This window comes from Eulemur rufifrons, chromosome 3 (genome assembly GCF_041146395.1).
Source record: "Eulemur rufifrons isolate Redbay chromosome 3, OSU_ERuf_1, whole genome shotgun sequence".
NCBI classification, from domain to species: domain Eukaryota; kingdom Metazoa; phylum Chordata; class Mammalia; order Primates; family Lemuridae; genus Eulemur; species Eulemur rufifrons.
The window spans coordinates 43338095-43362235 of NC_090985.1; the positions used below are offsets into that span (position 1 = coordinate 43338095).

Sequence of the window (24141 nt, forward strand, 5' to 3'; positions counted from 1 at the left end):
GTGATATGTTTTCCATGGAGCTTTGGGAATCATTTAAAAGGTTTATTAGTCATGAAAAAGATAGAACCATTGGAAGCACTTTGATTTTTTTTTTTTTTTTTTTTTTGGTACAAATGATTTAAAACGCCATGATCTACTTCTCTAACACTTAAAAAAAAATACTAAAAACGCTGCCATAATACAGAAGAAAATTGTGAAACATGTCGAGGTCAATCAGCGGTTAGAACAACAAAAAGAAAGGAGGATTTCATCATGTTTTAACACGTTCCCTGTGAATCGCTGTATCAAAGGTAGGAAAAAGGAAGGATCCAGTCATCTGGCAATAGGTGTTCTCCCCTCTGTTGGCCAAACCATAAAATATGCTGGCAACAGCGGCTTTATCATGGCTTTTCTGTTGCACTAATCCTTACAAATGTCCAGGAAACTCCAAACCCTGGAGGACTAGTCCATTATAGGACCACATAATTTGGAACAGGCAGTCTTCCCTAAGGCAGAAAGCTCAGACCCCTCCGAAGCAGAAAGAATGAACAAAAGCAAAAGGAGTCCTGGCCAGATGATTAGTTACTAACACTCTTTGCTTTGGAATTCATTAATTTTAAGAAGAAACATAAGTTGTGTTAGAAACGCATGCCTGATCAGTTCTGAGGCTTGTTTGGTGGAGAAATGAGAGAAGAAGGTGTAAATGCCACAAGCCAGAGAGATGAGAGAACAATATGGACACGTGGAAATGTATTTCAGTCAAATTATTTAAAATGTTTGTGACAGAATAATCTCCTTATACATACATTTCTGTCTTGCTCCCACTACTGTACAAGACTTGAGAGAACAAAAAGCATGGTTTGAAAATACTGTCTCATATCGCTTCTCGGCCTTTTGGCTAAAATCAAGTGAAAATACCGTCTCCTTATTACCTCCTCTGGTTTTCCACCTCTGGTGGGATAGTACACAACTCTGTATTTTTCCACTTTTCCTGGGGCATGAGTCCAGTTAACCATAAAGCTTCTGGCAGTGACTTCAGAAGTAATCAACTCTGTAGGTGGCCCAATGGTGGCAAGGGCTGAGGCTAAATTAAAGAAACACATCAAGTAAACCTCTTTCCCAAAGTTATTTCTTATGAAGCTAAGAAATGCCATTAGTCAGCAGTGACTATTGATTTCATGCTGCCTCTAAGATTTCCATCTTCAGATAAGTTGATTAAGTTATTCATTCCTGCATATTTTCATTCAAACATTCAAGTGTGTATTAAGTACCAGGCACTATGCTAGGTTCTGAGGATACAAACTTAAATAAGACATAGTCCTTGACTCTAAGAAACTTTCTTCAATTGAATATATTGTAATAAAAACAAACATTAATTGAGTATGTGTGTATCTAAAGGTATTCCTCTGAGCCCTTTAGAAGTATTATCTCAATTAATTCTCCATAGTTACTATTATTGTTTACATTTTGTAGGTGAGAGAACCAAGGCACAATGAAGTTAAATAATTTGATCAAGTTCTCACAATTAGTAAGTATCAGACCTGAGATTGATATCTGGGCTCTTGCCACAAGGAGCCTGTGTTTTTAAGCACCAGAGAATATAGCCTCTATACTGAAGACTTCAATTCAACAAACAACCAATATCTAAAAATTCAAAAACAAGAAAGAGCAACTAACATGTGGAATGTACACTATGAGCGAGACACCATGTAAACATTTTGTGTCTATTATATACACATTAAAGCAAATAATGCTATAAAGATTTGGAGCATACACAATCTGAGTGGAGAGGGAATACAATGTAAAAGTGATAAAGAGTTTGAATGTTAAGATTTCTCACCCATTAGGGCACTTACCCAAAGGAACCTTAACAATCAAAATAATGAAAAACATAGTTTTGAACACTAACTGTGGCCAAGAACTATATGACATCCTTTATCATCAACCACATGTAGAGTATTTTTGTAAGAAAAGCTAGGCTCTAAAGTAGTCCTACTCTGAAGCTCAGAAAACTTTGTTCTGAATCCTACTGCTTGGATATTCCAACCCAGACCCAAGAGATCTGGTGCAGGGAAAGCAGGGTGACAGAAGAGAGAATGACATGTAGCCAAATAGAACCATTGCACATTCCTGGATGCGATAGAGGCAAGGCATAAAACCAGACTCTTCTAAGAGAACTTGGATATTACTACCCTCTTCTCAGATCACAGCTCTATAAGCCGGTGTAACCTGCAGACTAGGGGCAAGGGTAAAAAAAATCCATGATAAATTTTCTCTCAGAGAGATAGATGTACTTGACACTATTTCTTTGGGAAGTATAACTAAAAATTCTGGCAATTCCATAGAAGACAAGCATAAGAAGACACTGAAAAGTAGAGAGAAGATCAATGGTGGGTAGACATCAGGACACAAGGAACAACACAGTGGTGAGTTCCCTTTTCCTGTTTGACTCCTATATCCGAGACATGGAGCTAAACTGTCTTGTAACCTAGAAACACCAACAGATACAGACAAAAAAAGAGAAAGAAAGAAAGAAAGAAAGAAAGGAAGGAAGGAAGGAAGGAAGGAAGGAAGGAAGGAAGGAAGGAAGGAAGGAAGGAAGGAAGGGGAAGGAAGAAAAGAAAGAGAAAAACCCAGTCCCAACAAAGCCTATTCTCTCCAGCCAAAGAACCAGGAAATGGCCAGCCTCTTTTAGGCAATAATTGCTCTACTCTAGACAAACAATACAGGAAAAAAACTGTGGCCCCACCTTTGCCCATCCCAGCAAAGACTGAGTGGAGAGCCAAAAGTTCTACCCTTTCTTGGCTGTATTAAGATGCCTCAACATAGATCACCACCCTCTCACCCCAGTCAGGGTAGTGCAAGAGATGATCAAGTAGGGAAGAGATATTTATCCCTAACAGGCGGTAATGAGTCCTTCTCCCCTCAGCTCCATCTGTGATGATATCAGTGGAGACCACTCGAAGAGTCTGCCTGGGCTTCTAACCCCACCTGGTAGTAATGAGGTGCCACTCGCCCTTCACTCTGGGAGACCTAGTGAGTAGCCCCTAGAACTGAATTAAAATGAAAATACAACATATCAAAATTTGTGGAATGCTGCCAAAGAAGAGCTGAGAAGAAAATTTTTAGCCTTAAGCACTTACATTAGAAAAGAAGCATCTCAAGTCAATAATCTAAGTTCCCACCTAGAATCTAGAATCTAGAACAGTAACAGCCAAATAAATTCAAAACCAGCAAAAGGAAGGAAATAATAAAAATATGAGCAGAAATTAATGAAATTAAAAATAGAAAAACAATAAAGAAAGCCAGTAAAACCAAGTAAGAGCTGATTCTTTGAAGATTTTTTTTCTTAATGGACAAACTTCTAAGGTTGAAAGAAAAGGAAATGGGATAGCACTAGGCCCTGCAGACATCAAAGGAGTAATAAGAGAATACTATGAAGAACTCTACACACACAAATTCTTCAAGTTTGATAAAATGCACCAATTCCTTGAAAAGCAGAAGCTTTCTCCCTACAATGGGGAATAAAGCAAGGCTGTTTATGCTCAATACATTTATTAATATAGTACTAGAAATGGTAGGCAGTGCAATAAGGCAAAAAAAGAAACTAAAAGGTACAGAGATCAAAAAAGAAGAAATCAAAATTATCTTTATTTGCAGATGATATGATTTTCTACATAGAAAATCCTCCAAAATTTAGAGAAAAATTCCTAGCCTAATTAGCAAGTTCAAATAACAATGTCATAGCATATAAGATACATGGACAAACATCAATTGTATCTCTATTTACTAGCAATAAATATGTGGACACTGAAATTAAAAAGACAACACAACCAATATCACTCAAAATAAGATTAGGTATAAATCTAACAAAACCTGTATAAGGCCTGTATCCTGAAAACTGCAAAATGCTAATGAAAGAAATCAAAGGATATCTAAATAAATGGATAGATGTGCTATGTTCATGGATTAGAAGAATCAATGTAGTAAAAATTTCAGTTCTTCTCAAATTGATATTTGACAATTGATATTTGATAATTCATTTAGTGCAATTCCTATCAAAATCCCAACAAGATGTTTTGCAGAATAAAGATTATTCTAATATTTAACTGGAAAGTAAAGGAACTAGAAGGGCAAAAACAATTTTTAAGTAGGATAATCAAGTAAGGGAATTAAAGTCTACCCAATTTCAAGATTTATTATATAGCTACAGTAAATCAAGACTGTGTGATATTGGAAGAGGGTTAGACACACAGACCCAGTCAATGGAACAGATTAGAGAACCCAGAAATAAACTCACACAATTAGGACTCACTTAACTTGACCAACAAAAAATCCTATTAGAAAATGAACCCAAGATATCAACAGACATTTCACCAAAGAGGATGTACAGATAGAAAATAAGCATCTGTACATGCTCTTTGATGAAATGAGTTGAAAAGATGTTCAACTTCATTAGCCACAAGAGAAATGAAAATTAAAACCTCAGTGTTATATCATTACACACTTATCAGAATGGCTAAAATAAAAAAATAGTAACAACAACAAATGTTGGTGACAACACATAGAAAAAGGATAGCTCATATATCGCTAGTGGGAATGTAAAAAGCTACAACCACTCTGGAAAACAGTTTGGTAATTTCTTTTTTTTTTGGCGAGGGGGGTGGTGGTGGGGGGGGAGGCAGAGTCTCACTCTGTTGCCTGGGTTAGAGTGCTCTGGCATCAGCCTGGCTCATAGCAACCTCAAACTCCTGGACTCAAGCAATCCTTCTGCCTCAGCCTCTCGAGTAGCTGGGACTACAGGCATGTGCCACTATGCCCAGCTACATTTTTCTATATATTTTCAGTTGTCCAGCTAATTTCTTTTTTTTTTTTTTTCAGTAGGGACAGGGTCTCGCTCTTGCTCAGGCTGGTCTTGAACTCCTGACCTCAAACAATCTGCCCGCCTCGGCCTCCCAGAGTCCTAGGATTACAGGCGTGAGCCACCACGACCAGCCGGTAATTTCTTAATGAAAACTAAAATAAACTAAACATGCAACCAGGATATGATCTAGTCAATGTATTATGGGCATTTTCCCAGAGAAATAAAAATTAATGTTCATACAAGAACATACATATGAATATTCATAGCAGATTTATTCATAATAGCCAAAAGCTTTGAAAACAACTCAGATGTGCCCTTCAATAGTTAAACAAACTGTTCACATCCATACCTTGGAATCTGACACTGCAATAAAAAGGAAAGAGCTGTTGACAAATGCAACAACTTTGAGGAATCTCTAGGAAATTATCCTACATGAAAAAAGCCAGTCCCCAAAGGTAACATATTGTATAATTCCATCTACATATTATTTTTAAAATGAGAAAAACCTTAGAAATGGAGAGCAGATTAGTGGTTGTCAGGGTTTAAGGAGAGGATGGGGTGGGGATATAAGTGACAGTGGCTGCAAAAGGGCCACAGGAGTGATCCTGTGGTGATGAAATGTTCTGTACCCTGACTGTACCAATGACAATATCCTGCTTGTGATGTTGTACTATAGTTTGCCAGATGTTGCCACTGGAAAAAGCTAGTAAAAAACACATGATCTTTTTACATGTTATTTCTTACAACTGTATTTGGATGTGCAATTATCTCAAAATTAAATGTTTAATTTTTTAAAAAATTATCTAACATAACACTACAGAGAAAATCATATAGTGGTTAAAGTATCCCTCGCTCATGTCTAGCAATGAGTAATAAAACACCTAGTTTTATTAGTTTATTACTAATTAGCTTAATTAGTAATAAAACACCTAGCAATATACTCCCTTTTCTACATTGATGACTCAGGTCTTAGGAGAAAAAAGAGTCTTTAGAAAGCCAACATGAAAAACTATAAGAATTTTCATAATCCACAATAGATTTTTGTGCACAGTAATACCAACATCCACAGGACTGCTCGCTGTCACTCCTTTTACCTTTAATTTCCCTGTCCTGTTCTTCCACTCTGGAGCAGACAGTCCTCGTCAGACTCTCCACAACCGTGTGCATCAGGTCAAATTCAGCAACGTTGTACACGTGGGTGCTGTCTGGTTCCGAGGCGATCTCCTGCAGTTCATTCAGGTCCGCATTTTTCACCCCTTACATAGAGGAACAGAGGATGACAGGAAGGACAGTGACATTAATGCTTTATTAGAAAGAGCAACTGCAGTGGGCCTGCCCTGACCCAGTCAGTCCACATTGCAATCAAAGCATTATCTGTTACTTGGGCTTTCTTTTTTTGATAATGAAAATTTCATTTTAAAAACACATACATGAAATGAAAAAATATAGCTAAATCTTGTGTCTACTACATAACAGAAAACAACAGCTCTGATTCTAACAAATTATGCACGTAGAAAGAAAATAAGCAAGAAAAGAGAACAAGAATACTTATCACTGACAAGATGAAATATATTATGAGCCTGTGTCCTGATAAATGGCACTTGGGACCCCCGTCTCAGAGGCTAGTTCGCTGACCCTCCCCCTTTCTGATAAACTTGCAGTCTTGGACTTGGTCGAGAGCATTCCTCTTTAGAGAGGAATAATTTGTGTCAGATGTCTTTTTTTTTTTTAAACCAGCTTCAGAATCATTTTTAAATGATTAGATATTAATTTTGCTTAGTATATCTTAATAGGAAGATGACTTGATGAAACTAACATCTGTCTTGCAGAAGTGATAATAATTAAACTAGTATTCTAAATTATCAAAGCTTCAGGTTTAAATTTCTATAAAATAAGTTTAAATTTCTATAAAATAAGTTTAAACTGAGAAATAATCCTAGAAGAAAAATAATATATATAAATATATATATATATAATTATATAGCACTAAGCCAAAGAGAAATCTTGGGGAAAAAAATTTTTTAACACACTCAAATACAATTTGTTGTCTAGTAACCATTGTAATTTTGCTAATGCAAATAGGGAAGTTCTGGTCCTTCCATGATATCTATTGAATTCCATTACGACAGGTCAAGCACAATGCTGGGTGTCTGGAATACAGCTGGGAATAGAATAGGACAGAAAGCAGTGACCTCTAACGTTGAATTGTGCTTCCTATGCCCGAAGCACTGTAGCAAGTGTTTTATGGATATTAACACATTTAATCCTCACAACCAATGCTATGAGTTTGGCACCATGGTTCCACTATATCATACTGCCTCTCAGAATATTGCATGTTTAAGTGAGTAAACTTTTACCAACAAAATTAGAAATAGAAAAGGAGAGGCACAAAGTTAGGTTTATGCATGTTAAGGTAGACATTTCTCTTCCCCAAGCTTCAGCAAACAAGGATTTCTTTCTAAACCCCTATCGTTGCAATTATCTGAGGGTATTCAAAGACGGTACTATATAGAAAGCAAGGAAGAGAAATTACCTCGGGCAACATGAATTACTTCTTAGATGCCTGGCCGTGCCAATTAATTTATCTTTCAACCTCAACATATTGAGCAACAAAGCATTAGTTGTCTCTGAGCTATTTGCTTTAGGAGGTTGCAAGATAATAAATACTGCGGATTTCCAGGTAATTTTCAGAGAAGTCTAAATCACATCTGGATGAATTCTTTTAAAGTTTTGTTTAAAAACCCATCTATTCATCATTAAAAAGAGCAGGGAATGGAGAGTAAACACATAAATTAACCCCCCATTAAAGTCTTCTGCAGAGATTTCCTTTATTAGACAAAGGGATAACAAAATAAAAAATATATCTCTGATGTTTCTTGCCTGAAGGACTTCTGTCTACAATAGCTTCTAAAACACACATTGGAGAATCAATATACCATTGAGTGCATGCTGAAGCAATGGGCTTAGTGCCAATTATGCTTTTTCATGGCATTCAATCGAAACCAACAAGTTTAGGCTCCTAAAACAATGTCCTAAGAAAAATAGTCCCAAATCTCTCTCTCTCTCTTGCTCACCCTCTCACTCTTGCTCTCTCCTTTCCAAATAAAATAGTTTGACTGTTGCAACTGCACAGAAAAGAGAAGAAATGGTCATAATGACTTTGAAGGTATTTGTTTTGTAAGGATTTTGCCTTGGTCATCTTTGTGCCCGAGCACCCACCACAATGCCTGGCACACAGTAAATAAGCAAATTCTTCTTGAATGAAGCATTCTATAAACCACATTTTGAGTAGCAAATACAGGAATAGGTCAGAGTAATTTCTTTTTCATTGATAACTCTGAAAGATGTGATCTGAAACTTCAGGGTGAGAAATGTTATTGCCAAGCAAATTTGACTCAATTCCTAGGACCAAGTTCACACTTATCTTTAGAACTGAAGTTACCATATGGTTAAAGTCATTTAACTTACTGCCCATTTAAGTTCTAGAGGTGTGCTGGTAAATGTGGCAGATATTTATTAGTAACAGTCAGCTTTCTGCCATGATTTGTATCTGCCAATTTCTGTAGAATAAATACCCCGCTATGACTAATTTCCAACTACCAAAGTGATATCACAGGATGCAGACTTGGCAAGAGATGTGCTCAAGTGGCTCTTGCAAACCGGTATGGGCTGGCTCCTGCACACCATTGAGATATAACACCCATACCACCCCCCTACACACATGCACACAAAACAATAAGGCTATAATTTACCAAAATGAGGTTTGAACATAATATATTCTTAATTTTCCCCTAGATTTCTTTTGCTCTTTCTTCAGTGAATGGAAAATGTATAACAGTAATAGCTTACTATAGGATAATACACTTCATTTATTTGAATAATATATTTCTCTTATGTGTATCTTTCATAAGCATTTTGATTTTTAATACTAAGGGTAACAATATTATGTTAGAAACCCTTTAGACCAGCGGTCCCCAACCTTTTTGACACCATGGACCGGTTTCATGGAAGACAATTTTTCCATGGACCAGTGGTGGGGGATGGTTTCGGCATGATTCAAACACATTACATTTATTGTGCAGTCAAACCTCTCTGCTAATGAAAATCTGTATTTGCAGCCACTCCCAGTGCTAGCATCACCACCTCAGCTCCACCTCAGATCCTCAGGCATTAGATTCTCATAAGGAGCGGGCAATCTAGATCCCTCACATACGCGGTGTACAGTAGTAGGAGTCTCGCTCCTGTGAGAATCTAATGCTTCTGCAGATCTGACAGGAGGCGGAGCTTATGAGGTGATGCGGTGATGTGAGCCATGGGGAGCAGCTGTAAATGCAGATGAAGCCTCGCTCCCTTGCCCACCGCTCACCTCCTGCTGTGCAGCCTGGCTTCTAACAGGCCAGGGACCAGTACAGGTCCGAGGCCCAGGGGGCTGGGGACTGCAGCTTTAGACAACTCAATTATTCAACAACCATTTACTAAACACCTGTTAAGTGTCAAGCACTGGGCTAGATGATCGAATGAAAAGATGAAGTAGATACAACCTTACTGTCTAGGAACTCACTGTTTAGAGATGCTGCAGGGATAAAGAAAAGAATGGGAGGGAAAAACAGCTATAACTTCTACAGCTGTTCTCAGACAGTACTTGGAGAGACAACAGTGGGAAATAGGTTCTGAAAAAAATGACTGATCAGAAACAGTCTCTCATGAAATAAAATATATAAATAGGGAAACCTTTTAGGATCTACCTGCAAGGGAGAGAAACTTACCAGTACACAGAGAGAGATACGCCGTGGGTTTACCAGTAGTTCTCAACCCTGGAGACTGTTTTTAAAATACAGATTCCCAGGCCCTTTCTTTCTGGATATTTCAACTTATTAGGACTATTTTAGGACCCTGGACTATGTATATTTTATACTGGCATGCAGTATATCTCGCCTAACTGGTATATAATTTCAGAGTAGAGAGTATTATGTTCTGATAGAAGAAATATTTCATGGACAGTTCATGAAAAGAAGATTATAACATATGCAATCTGCAGAGTGATACATGCATTTTAATTAGACTAAAGATTGATATCAAGAATAAATATGTAAAACATAATAAAATGGACTATTCATAATAACCAATTTTAAATGTCTTCAAAGCCCTGTTGAGGAATTTGCTGTGACATTTTGGTTTGTATTTCAGTGTTGCTTGGGGATCAGGTATTTTTCGTGCTGAGAAAGTTTTAAGTCTATACTAAATAGAAGACCTTCCCATTGCCAAAGAAAATGTGAACATTTTAATCAAGAGCAAAATTGCATCGTGTAAACATTTTGTAGTGATTCTGAATGCATGTCATATATAGTCGTTTCCACAAGCATGACACCTTGTAAAGAGTTAGTTTCAAATAATACTGCATGTCTTGAACTTGATGCCTTCTTTAAATAGCTGCAGGATCCTAATTCCTTGAAAATATAAATTGAGTTTTTCCTATACTACCAGAAAAGAGATAGCTATAAAGTGACCCTAAAGAGAAAGTCCTGACTTATTAAGTGGTTGCAAACATGTCCCTGATTTTTGCATGCCACCTTATGCTTTTCACGATGTTTTATGTATGATACCTCACCTTGAGATCCTCACTCTGTGGGATATGGGACACTTAGCATCACTCTCATTTTAACTGTAAGGAAGCTGGATTCAGATCACCAGGACTATAAAGAGCCAGGACTAGAAAGTGCTCAGGTGTCCTAGCTTTCAATGAAGTGCACTTCACATTACATATTGTTTTCAGTGGTTGTGTATCTATGCCGATAGTTGAAACAGGACCATAAAAGCACATACCTATGGCAAACAGTTCTACACCAGACTCACGAAGGTTTCTAGATGGTGGAATAATATCATCTTGGGATTTTCCATCTGTGATTAAAATGCCAATTTTGGATACTCCAGTCCTTGATCCTGCTTCTGGTTTAAAGCTATTTTCAAAAATGTAGTTCAAAGCAAGACCTGAGAGAAAACAAGGAAAAATAAACACAAACCAACCATCTCTAATAAAAAGTCTTCTAATTCTGCAAAATATAACCACAAGATGGTAACTTATTGAGCTAAAAGAGTTTTTATTAGATGCGAACCTTCATTTTTACAATGACCTTGTCCTTGAAAGATTACTATTGGAATAAAAGTAATAAAAATAATTGAATACTGCATCATTTCAGAAACTAGCATTTGTAAAGAACATTGAATTTGTGACCAATGAATGTTAATAGGTCTTGTATACAAAGAAGATGTAAACCTTTATAATTTAGGATAAAGCAAGAATACCCACAGTAATGACTGTCGCAAAATATCACTATGCTTTCAATTTTGTTTATAATGTTATAAAGAACCAAAAATTCTCTTTCTCTCTCTCTTTTAGGAGTAGTAGGGACAGATCTAAGATCACAATTGTACTCTTGCTTTTTGAGTATGACATTTTCCCACTCAGAAAAAAATAAGAAATGCTGCAATATTGTTTTAATATTTGTGTTTAATAAATTTTTTGCTGCATTAACAAAAATTCCATTAGATTATGCTTCAAATTGGCAAAGCAATTATCAGGTAGTGGTTTACCTAAAAGTTAATAATAGTATCTATAACTGTTTAAGCTATGCATCTATATCATATGCCTGTGGAAGACAATACAGGTTGAGTATTCACTATCTGAAATGCTTGGGATCAGAAATATTTTAGATTTTGAAGTTGTTTTGAGAGTCAGGGAGGATTTGGGGATATTTGCATTCTATTTACTAGCTGAGCATCCTAAATCTGAAAATCTGAAATCCAAAATGCTCCAATGAACATTTCCTTTGAGCATCATGTCAGCGCTCAAAAGTCTTGGTTTTCAGATCTCGGATGCTCTACCTGTAGCATGTACTAAGGTTAAGATCTGTACATATCCCTTGTGGTTGTGTCATGGGTTAATTATAATGTAAATATTCCTACATTAACCATTTACCATAGATACTGGTGAGCCAAAGATGCACAGATATTTTCATGATAACTACTGATTGCAGAATAACGGCAGAGAAAATACCTTTGTTGAAAATAAGAAGAAACTTTTTTTTAATTTAAATAACAGGGTGGAGTATGGCTGGTGGAGAAAGGCAGTGAAAAAGAGATTAAGGAAAATGAGCTGACAAAGGTTAGACAGCTACTCAAGGCTGTTGGCCTCGGGAATGGCTTCATTTTCTAGCTCAGTCAAGCCTTTCCTGGGACATTATCATCACATAGCAAAAGGAATGAGATGTCTGGACATTAACTCAATGCTAAGTATTGGAAAAGAGTTATTAAAGAATCTTAGGTGCTAATTTGGTTAAAAAATGCTATACTTACTCTCACAAAGTAGCAAAATGAGGTAATACAATTATTCTTCAACAAGATACGCTGCTATAACATGGACTGAACAAAACATACCTGTGAGTGTATTTCCTCCCTTGTATGGAAGGTTTCGGACAGCTTCAATCACCTCATCCTTTGTGCTGAAGGCATTCAAGTGCCATTCTATTCTGGGGTCACCACTATACTGTGCAAGACCTGGAAATAAAAAGGTGGGAAAGCCCACCAGAAACAATGAGTTACTCCAAGATCTGATGGACTATACAAGAAACTAAAATAATTAAAGGCCTAATCTTGGCAACATTTTTTCTTTGACTAGCTATATATTTTCAAAAAAGACTTCCTAAGATTAACTAAAGGAATCAAGTTGGACATATGTGGGGGGTGAGGGAATGTACATATTAATATTTTCTAGCCTTTAGACGTGACCACCCAATTAGGTACTTGGCATTGTTTTAGAAAGCTTGATCATGTTTGTAGATAAATGGTCTAGATTTATTTGGTGTTGTTTTATTCTCAAAGGAATGATTTTCTTTAATAGCTATTTAAAAGTTAAACTATGAGACTTTATACAATAAAGATTTATTATTTTATTGTTTACAATATTGGTCTAAGATTTATAACTTTTTTTTTTTTGCTTTTTATCTGGGCTAGAATTAATTGGGCAAAGACTATCTTGTACTATAAAACTATTTCCAATTTTCTTGGTTCAACATTTCTCTGGATTCAGTTGTTTCTTTTAAATAAAAAGAAAACTGCTATGTGAAAACTCTTAAACCAGCTATAACTTTAAAAGTTTTATTATTATTCTTAATTGAGATTTGACTTTTCAGAAAATTAAAATGTGTTCAATAATTAATTGAATGACAGTGTCATAGCAAAAATTAGTAGGAATAAATATTTATTGATTCAAACATGCACTTTTGGGAACAGGAGTAACCTATAATTCTTTAAGTCACTTTGTAAAGAACTTTTAAAATTTCTTAAAAAGCTTCCCAGCAGTTTTACACTCACAGCTGACTGCTGTTATTAATAATATAAAATGTACCGATTCTTGTCTTTTCAGAGCCCACATTGAATGCTGTAACCAGGTTTTCCAAGAAAAGACGAACCAGTCTGAAGTTAAATCTTCCAATACTCCACGAACCATCAACCAGGATTACAATGTCAGCAATGGCTGGAGTTTCACAGAAAAATTTCACTTCTGCAAAGCACAAACCAGAAAAGCACATGTATCACTGTTGGAACTTCTAAAAGAGAGAGTCTATTTTAACATCTTTCAGATAACTTAGTGCTAGGAATACAGAAAAGTGCCCATCAAAGCAGCCATCCTTTTATAACCTTTCCCTTAAATGCATTTTACTAGAAAAAAAAATTGTGGTAACGGCTGGCAGTAGAGCCAGTGTTCTGGAAATAGTTAGGAAAATACTGGCAGGTTCACACCATCCTGGCAACTCAGTCTTCTGTGTATTTCAGAAAGTAGTATCTGTGCAAAATCGTCCAGCTTTGGGCTTTCGCCTGCAGATTCTTTCCAGGAAAGGTCTTAGCAACACCAGTGTGCGCCAGTCAGCCGAGATGGGAAGATGACCAAACGGCAAAAAGGCGGCTCTCCTATTCTGATAAATCCGTGCTGGAAGAAGTAATAGAAGAGAAATACGGACTTCCTGAATTCAAAGAAAAGTCAGGGCCGTGCATTTAATCTAAGAGATGTACACAGACTTTTGCTAAAGTAGGAAGGGTTTTTGGAACACAATAATTGGAAAAAGGCCTAAGACTTTCCCCAAATTCAATTTTTTTGCATATTGTGTCTATGTGACAATAAGATTTTGTCCCTAAAGATCATTTAAGTAATTGATTTTTCAAATGGCTCAGTTAGCACTCAGGATAAAGATCCAGAAAAGGATGCCCAGGGGCTGGAGTGGTACTACTTATGTTATACCACCATGGGAGGACCCCATCCACCTGCAGTGATGTCAGGGAAGATGTTGAGGGCAGACGGCTAAGCATTTACAACAAAGGGGGAAGCTGCTGAATCTAGGGTAAGTCTGTGCTTCACTAGGGGAAACCACCATATCTATTCACACAGAGCCCAGATACTGGAATATTCTTAAAGTGTTTTATAAATCCTTAAAAATGTCATAGTATGTTCAATACTTTTGGGAGCATTGTTTTGTACTCTAGTCTGTGCTAGCAAAGGACTGTTTAACTTTGCTGAATTTTCATATTAGGACTGAAGATCATGAAATGTGTGTGTATGTGTGTGGGTGTGTGGGTGAGCATTCCTTGTATCCATTTTAACTTCTTGCTGGCCCAGAAAATCCTCATTTAATTTTTTTAACATTGAAATGATAATAAAAATATTTGAAATATAACTTATATAACGAAAACCAAAATACAGAAGTGTGTTCATAAACAGATTCAATATGTTTTTACCTGAACAAAAAATAGTTTTACTACTCTAGTTGGCATAGGCAGTTTATTATACATGTCTCTGCACCAACCAGGCCACATTTTGCTCAAAGGGTTTTGATTTATTTCCAGACATAAATATTCATGGAATACCTAGACACTTTTACCAGATGGGGAAAAAATGTATTTGCCAATGAAATACTCCAATCTTTATTATGGAAGCAGAACAGTACAACTCAATCCAAAGTTATATAAAATACAAAGCTAGTGGCTTTGTATTTGGGAGTCAGCCCTACTGTACCACACTGAAAAAAATCTCAAATGGAATACAGCAAAAAGTCATGGGATAGAAATTAATTTGTTTTTGGACATAACCAGGGAAAACTGAAGTCTGATTAAGCTTCAAGAACTCATTTCTCTCTGTTTTTATGAGGAAAACTTACTCTCAAATGGAATAGTTTTCTTTCTTTCTAAAACTACTGGGGATATTATTTAACTTTTTAGTTAATTGTTTGGGAACAATGTAGAAAAGATCTTAGAAAGGGAACATTTTATGCTTATTTAAAAGAGCAGTAAGGAAACTGGTATTTTCTGTTTTTAAAATGATTTCCAATAGAAATGTTCTGTTTATTTTCCTCATTCAAGTCATAAATGACTTGGAGATATAAATTCTATCTAGTTCCTAAGCAAGACATAAAATTAATTAACTATAAATAAAAAGATTGATAACTTTAATGATATTAAAATTTTAAAAGTTGGTCATCAAAAGACACCTTAAGGACAATAAAAAGATAAGTCACAACTGAGAGAAGACATATACAATATAAAAAACTGATTCTGTAGGTTGTCTATTCGCTCTAAGGACAGTTTCCTTGGCTGTGTAGGAGCTTTTTAATTTGATCAGATCCCATTCGTTTATTCTTGCTGCTGTGATTGCTTTGGGGGTTTTCTTCATATATCTCAAATGTAATTCCAGCTGCCATAGGGAATTGCTTAAGAAATATATTCAAATTACTGTCTCACTAAAAACAGGAACCCAGATTCAAAACTGAAGACAAATAATATCACCTTCCACAGGCAAACATGTTACCCATTTCACCATTCTTAAATGGAGAGACACCAATCAGAAAGAAAACAGTTGAGTGCCTTAAAATGTGTTAAAGAATCAGGTGGTAGACAAGAAAACAAGACACACCTGGGAGCCAGGTGAATGCTGTGTAAAACCCAGCAGCCAAATGTAATTTAAATCTGCACTAACAAGGAATGAGTAATATGCTTTTATTGCTAAAAATAATATTCCAAATTAATTTTTAAAATAAAATCAATCCTTTTTTCTCTCACCAATGTATTTGAAATTTAAGCAGAGGGACAGAGAAAATGATCTCTTAACCTGTATTTTAATTCAGCTCTTGGCTTAACATGAGCTCTATCTAAAATGTACCCCTGTAATATGCTGAAATTAAAAAAATAAAAATAAATTAAAAAATTAAAAAAATAAAATGCAACTCTGAAAATATAGGTGATGTTAAAAAAAAAATGCCTACGCAGCTGACCTCAATCAAAGGAAAGCATTCAATGCATGGGTTAGATTACAAAGATAACAAGTCTGATGTCACAGATAGCATCAGAAGGAACAATTGCATGAAGTCCAGGAGGAACAATTCCCTTTATGTTCTATACTCTCTGGAGTTTCATCATGAGGAATCCTGGAAGAACTAACGATTTCTTAACATCCTGTATCTGAAAGTTATGTAAATCACTAAATTAAACATTAAGCCTTCCACACTTACCTATTGATTTAGTCCTCACAGTAATGCTATGAGATAGGTAGCATCATTATCAGTCCTGTTTGCAGCTGATAAGTATGACATCCAAGGGCTGTGTGATTTGCCCAAGGTGTCAGGCAGCTAAAAAGTGGCAGAGCTAGGATTTGAAACCAGGTCATATGTCCCCAAAATCTATGCTCTGAACCACAGGGCTATATACTGACTTCAGGAAGACACTATGCATTGTATAAATTTAGAAAGCAGGGGTGGGGGAAAAAACCTCTAATATAAAGCAGCATCTCCACAGGGCTAGCCCCTGCTGTGTCCACAGCTAGTATGTGCCGGTTGCAAACGTCTCCAATTATCTGTCTAGAACTTTTTTCCCTCCTAAATATATGCACTTAGAACTGAAGCGACCCATGAAAAGCGTCCCTCTACCAATAATTTTATATCAATTTTATTGTGCCACTGACATCAAGAGAAACTCTAAACCCATGTTTATTAATTTGATGTTATGCAACTAATTGCCTGGATGAAATTTATTTATTTATTGAAAATATATTTGCTTAGTGTTTACTATGTGCCAAGCACTATTCTAAGCAACCAGGAACACAACAAAGTTCCTGCCTTCAGGTAGCTTAAATTCTCAGTGAAAGGAAATAAATTATAATAAAACAATATAAGTTCAGATGTGAAAAAATACTTTATAAAAGTAAACAAAATCACGAGAAGGATAATTGTGTGTGTGTGTAGGCGGGGTAAGCTACTTTAATGACAATCGTATGAAATTATCAAGTTAAAAATCTTCTTTTTAACACAGTAACTGCCATGTGAATTGTATTTAACTCATGCTAGTTTTGAGCCTGGGGCCGAGTGAAGCATATGTAACTCACATGTCTCTTTACCTTGGGAGCTGCGAGAGCTATTTTTCAAGTTGCATATAACTCACGCACAGAAAACAATATAAATAACAATTTTTCATTAAATTGGCAAGGATTGCTTTGTTTTCAAAGTTTTTATTCTATTTTTGTAATAAAATACTGTGGCCCAAGGAAAAAAATTTTTTTTCTAGTGTGGCAGTCAATATGTTAAACCATATAATTGACTTACGGACTTTGGGAGGCCTAGGTGGGAGGATTGCTTGAGGCCTGGAGTTCAAGACCAGCCTGGGTGACAGTGAGACCTTATTGCTACAAAAAATTTAAAAATTAGCTGGGCATGGTGGCCTGCGCCTATAGCCGTAGCTACTTGGGAGGCTGAGGGAGAAGGATCACTTGAGCCCAGGAATTCAAGGCTACAGTGAGCTATAATTACACCATCGAACTCCAGCCTGGGCAACAGACTGAGTCTCTGTCTCTAAAAAAATTTTTTTTTTAATTTAAAAAAAATATATTATTCTTTTTGTTCTAATGGCATTCAAATTAAAGACCCAATTATGGCTTATATAGAACTGTTTATAATGTATTTATGGATAAAGATATTCACCAACACAGTTAATAAAAATAGAAAAGGAGGAACTGACAGAAGACAACTTTTTCTGCCAGGTAAACTCCTATTTATCCTTCAAAACCCAGATTACACTTTACCAACTCCATGAATCTTTTCCCACAGTCCTCAGATGGGACTCATTACCTGCCCTTTACTGCATCTGCATTTTGTTGTGCTCATTACACTGGAATATTATGATTTGCTTCCCTTTCTATCTCCCTGAATAGACTGTGAACTCCTTGAGAGGTGAGGGCTTTTGTGGCTTACCTTTTGGGCCCCTTTGTTCAGTTCAGCTCCTGACATATTGTACATCAATGAACATAAACTAAAAATTGAATTGTGTTGTAAAAAAGAATTCCTCTTTTCACATAATTCATACTTCCAGCAGGGCATTAGAGAAATGAGCCATGATGGCTCAATTAAGTATGGTCTCTCCCCCTACCATGTCACACTACCACATTAGGAAAGTGGATTACAGTTATTTAGGGATCAGGGAGATTGTATCAAAGTAGGCTGTCTTCCTTGATATTTTCCCAATGCTGGAGGCTAAGTTGAATGAAAGGAGAGTGTGTACTATTTTTACTCACACTGTCTTAATACACAGTCAGAAAACCTCACAGTGATTTTACCACAACTGGTCTAGGATTCATTTAGCGGCTTTGAATTATTTTTTTTCTATGCCACTAGCAAAATATCTAGCTAGGCCATTCATTAATCAAGACATTTGAAGGAAAACCGTGGCCACAGAACGATTTTTCACTTAAGTCTCCTGTGAGGTTAAATTCAAGCATCCAAACCAAGAGCAAAAGAAAATCCCTAAGAATTTGGTGCAGTAGAACTCTTGGAAGCTCGCTGTTACCATGCAGAGATTGGCTCCAGCCCTATTACTGAAGATATTTTTATATTTTCCAAAAGCTCAGTGGTTCTAAAAGGGTTTTTCAATACATTGGCACATTCTGATTTTCATAACATTCCCATGATAAGCCATTATTGTCCCTACTTTTCAGAAAATAAAATCGAGGTTCAGAGAGGAAAAGTACTAACTCATTGGTTATTGGCCAGGAGTGGACACCAAATCTTCTGTTTGGTCCAACATGCTTTTTCCAACCTACCATGCTGTCACTATCACAGAAGTTGTCTTCACAGAATGCAACATGGGTGTCCACTGCCATAGGAGATAACATCAGAAATTGTCCATCTAGGGGATGTGGAGCAAGGAGCTCATTTCAGTTGTATTTGGAGTTCATTTAATCGGAGTGAAATCAGTACTCATTTAATCCAATCCTGGTCAAGATATACCTTTCAAAACATCCCTGACACATAACTACCTTATCTAAAACAGTATGCCCCATCACTCTCTTCCTTTATCTTGTTTTATTTTTCTTCACAGAACTTCTTACTTCCTAGAAATATGTTACATAATATGTTGGTTAATTTTTTGTGTCAACTTGACTGGGTCATGGGGTACCCGCACATTTGGCCAAACATTATTTGGATGTATCTGTGAGAGTGTTTCTGCATGATTTTAACATTTAAATTGGTAGCCTGAATAAAGCAGATTGCCCTTCCTAATGTGGGTGGGCCTCATCCAATTGATTGACAACCAGAATAGAACAAAAAGACAGAGAGAGAGAGAGAGAGAGAGAGGTCTTCCAGCCGGACTGCCTTGAGGGATACGTTGGTCTTTTCATGCCTTCAGGTCTGGAGGACGGCAGAAGTGTGGCAAGGCAAGCAAGGAAGTGGCTAAGGTTGGAGAGCGGGAACCGAATTGAAGCTAGGAACCAAATTATGGCTAGGAACTGTTCCCTAGTGGGAATATACACAGTAAGGAACTCCTAGTGACCTTTAACTGACGTGAGGCTCATTACCATCTAATTAGCATAATATGGGCGGAGTTTGTGACGGAGTCTGGGGAAGACACATGCGCAGAAAGGGAAACTGTTACATAACCCAACCTGTTACGTAACCAGTTATATACCCTGTTATATAACCCCAACCCGTCAATCACCCCAAAGGTAGGAAACAGCAACCGATCCTGCCAGGAGAAAGCCAGGACAAACTAGTGAGCATATAAAAGACAGCGTGTGCTCAGACTTCAGGGTCTTTCTTCACTTGTGGAGACTGACCCGTTCCACTCTCTAGAACGTATTTTTATTTTGTGTCATTTTCACTTTCACTTCTTATGGCTTCTTTCTTTTTCCTGTAATAAACTGTGTGGAATTGCTCTATATCTGTGATCTCTCCGTCATCAGCTCAACTCGGTACCAGTACTCATTCTTGACACTGGGAACCAGGGGACCAGGGAAAGATCCAGACGAACCTAACAAGACTTCAACTGAGATATCAGCTCTTTTCGGGTTTTTAGGCAGCCAAAGTTTGGATTATAATTTACACCATCAACTCTCCTGGTTCTCAGGCCTTTGGATTTGCACTGAAATTACACCATTGGCTCTTCTTCTCCAGCTTGCTGCCTGCAGAATGTAGGACTTCTCAGCCTCCATAATCACATAAGCCAACTCCTTGTAATAAACCTCTTTCTACACACACACACATATATATATGGTCCTATTGGTCCTATTTCTGAAGAATCCTGACATACATATAGTTATTTACTGACTGTGGCAGACACTTTACATTGCTTCCTTTTTTATATTGATAATAAAAAGAACTACCATTTAGTGACTACTTTCATCAGATGCTCTGCATACATCTTTTCCATCCAGCCCAATATTAATCCTATAAGGCAGGTGTTCTTCCCACCTCATAGAGAAAGAAAGTTTAATTAACTGTAGAGGTTACATAACTTGGCCACCATCACACACTGAGTAAGTGGAAAAGCTGAATTCAAATCCAAGGCTAACCCCAAATCCTCAACTGTTCGACTCCTATCACAGAAAAGTATTTCAAAGAGAAGGAAGGGAGGGAAGGATGGAGAAATGAAGGGAAAGATTGACATGTCTTATAATTAAAGATAGCATGAAATCTAAGCCACACTCATTTATCCTGTATTCGACCTGGGATGAATAACACCATGACAACTTAAAGGAATGTGAAGCCCAGTTGCTGCACCACAGCCAAAAGAAAATTTCAGCTGTCACTCAGAGCCCTACATAGTAAGAGTAACTGATAATCATGTAAACACCACATTCATCACATTTCTCTTCTGCTCTAAACTGTAAGCAACTGGGAGAAGATATGACATTTGTCTTCAAATATTTAAAGAGCTGTCATATAGCAGACGGATTTAAGAGTATTCTATGTGCTTACAAGGAGTGGGCAAGGTGACAGATTTCAACAGACAGGGTGCCCAAAGACCACTGTCTTGGAGAATACTTAGATCTCTGTTAATGAAAGCAGAGGCAGGACAACCCTGGGAGGAGTGGCTAAGGAGCCTCAACCTTCCCCTCAACTGACTGAACTGTGGAGCTCTCAAAGTGACTTCTACCTCCTAAGAGTATTTCTTCCCTCTCTACCTACCAAATTAAGCCTCAACTATTCAAAGCTTTCGTGCTTTGCAAAGCTCCCCATAATTCAACTCTACTTGATCTGTCCATATTTATTTCCCATTTCCTCCCAATGCAATTACTCTTCTTTCCCCCAACAGCATCCCCATCTCTGATACTTTTGACTCAATTTTTATCACCCCATTTCTTCTTATCTGCCCTCTCCAATCTCTGCCTACCACAATGCAAGATATCTAAAACTGATTTTACTTCCTTTGAAAAGACGTCCTTCTTCTTAAATATTTTTATATAGAGTTTGCTTTAAATTTTTATTTGTACAGTTACCTGGTTTTTTCCTGACTTTCTTAAGTTAATAGTGACCCAGAGGAGGCTATTTTGCCTGATCACCTCTATTTTAAAATGTAAATTTGCCCAATTACAGGAGCCAGTATATTATATTCCCATTTATTTTCAGCTCTGTATATAGTACCACATGATTTGGCTATAAATTTACCTTGGTTGCTTAACTTGATTTTGCACAAAATGCAGCAACTTAATCATGCCTGTTAGTCCAATTCATTAGTAACAAACAGATCCTGTCATTTTATAATTTCTAAGGCCAAAAACACCTGGTCAACTTGACACCAACAGTCAGCCCTGCAGGTATAGAGACATGTTCAATAGAAAATTCTTAGACAAGAAGGAAGGTACCAATCAGACAAGCCTGAGCATTCCTATGGGAGAGAGACCCTGCCAAAATCAATAGCAGTAAAGTATCTTATTTTTTTTAAAAAAAATATGATATGTCACAAGTTCTTTTAAGAATGAAGACATTTGAAAACTTATTTCAGACAAAGCTAAGAATTCTTACTACTAGAGAATTCATAGGTTGGGAACGATAAATTTTGCTGGAGGCTAGAGAAAAGATGTTAAAATTCTTTAAAACTATCTTATCAAGGGCAGTGAGGGAGGAACTAGAAGAAAACTGGAGGTCTAATGCTAGAATTTCATCCTCTTGCCCTCAGGGGTGCATAGGTATAATTTCCTGCATAGGTACAGTGTACTTTGCAGGTGTTCAATAATTATTTTCTGAATGACTGATTCTGTCTCATTTTTTTAAATTCCTGAATGCATAAACTATAATGCTTGTCATCAAGAAAAAAATGGAAATTTTCTTTCTGGCTTATTAAAAAATTCCTTTAATAAAGACAATCTTTCTTAATCTTCTCCCAAGAATTTTGAACCTCTTTCCTTGAGTCTAAAACAAACCAAAAATAAATATTCCACAAATAAATATTGAAGATCTATAATGTAAGACACAGCTGCATTCTATATGCTAATATTTTCCTTTAGAAAAGAAGGCACACACGTATACATACAAAGGAAGGGGGAAAGGAGTGGAAACTGACTTTCCTTAAGTGCCTGCTATGTACCATGCGTGTTATATACATGACAGCATTTAATCCTCTCAACAACCCTGCATGTCATTAATGATTATTATGCTCATTTTACAAGTGAGGAAACTGAGGCTTATAGAGTTAATATGCTTAAGGTCACACAGCTAGGTAGGATGCAAAGGAAGATTTCATTCTAAAGGATGTTTGATCAAAAACCTGTTTGCTGTCTAAGCCAGACTGACACAAATAACAAGGACAATGAGAAAGAAAAAGTTAAATTATGGGAAGAAATAACTGCCCTCATAACAATGTTATAGTTTATCCTCCTCAACCTGGAGTTGGAAAGCCATTCATCTTATTTTCTGACTTCTTGTCTAAACATGGTTATTCAGACTCCAGGAACCCTAAAATGTGTTCACTGCCTTGCACTAGATAGACTATCTTTTCAGTTGCTACAAAATGTCATGGAGCGCTCAGAGGGTAGAGTGATGGAGGAAGAGGCTGAAATTACGTGAAAGCCTGTTTCTGTTACACATTTGTTGTATTAGATCAGTGTTTCTCAACCTTTTTAAATTATCACCCCCATAAGGTGCCTTTAGACATTTCCTAATGAAACTTTAATACCACAGGTATAGCTGTTTATGTACTTATTGTATATTTATGTTTTATACATGAAGAGAATAAGATTTTTCACTCTTCACTCCAAGTACCAATTTTTGCCCCTTTGGGGATGATATCACTCCCACTGAGAATGCATGTGTTAGACCATTGTTTGTAAAAGAAAATTGCTTTTCCTGAAACCTGGAGCAATTTAAGGCATCTTTATAAAGGTGATCTTAATGGTCAAATTATACTTCACATGGCTGAAACTTTATTTTTTTGAAATTCTTCCATGAGGTGAAAGAAATAAGTTCATCTTAAATAGTATGTGTGTGGGAGATAATCTAAAGAGAATCATAAAATATTTTAAAGCTCCCTATAGTTGACTTGAATGTGTTTGCGCAATTCCATTCTCAATCAAGGTATTTCGGTTAGGGCTGATCCCATGCTCACAGCTCCTGGTGTGGCCAATCAGATTATTGCATTTCCTTGCTCACAGCAATTGGTTCAAGGATGGGTAGAGGAATCAAGATGGACCAATCAGAACAGCTCTTGAGATGTTTTCTGAAACAAATATTAAAAAGGCCTCCTCCCATATGAGATTGACGTTGCTCACTACTGTGTAATTCTGGAATTCTTGGGGTCTTCCTTACCACCTTAGGAACTTTGCATAGAAATAAAACCATAATGGGGAAAGCAGAGCCAGAAGATGGAAAGGCAAGAGGGAGCAACTGACACTGGATTGAGACCATACATCCAACCACGCTTCAAATACATGAGCCAATAAACTCCTTTTACTGCTTACATGAGTTGGAGTGTGTTTCTTTCAACTGAAAGGT

General features: G+C 36.8%; 1 protein-coding gene across 1 annotated transcript in view; it reads right to left on the minus strand.

The window, feature by feature from the left end:
- The window catches only part of COL14A1 (collagen type XIV alpha 1 chain), a 202529-nt gene that overhangs the window by 130090 nt on the left and 48298 nt on the right, over positions 1–24141 (minus strand). Inside the window, exons 6-10 of the mRNA XM_069465431.1 lie at positions 13248–13403; positions 12278–12397; positions 10667–10831; positions 5938–6099; positions 912–1063 (exon numbers count right to left, since the gene is read on the minus strand). Of these exons, the coding sequence (XP_069321532.1) occupies positions 912–1063; positions 5938–6099; positions 10667–10831; positions 12278–12397; positions 13248–13403 (755 nt within the window). The remainder of the gene's footprint in view (positions 1–911; positions 1064–5937; positions 6100–10666; positions 10832–12277; positions 12398–13247; positions 13404–24141) is intronic.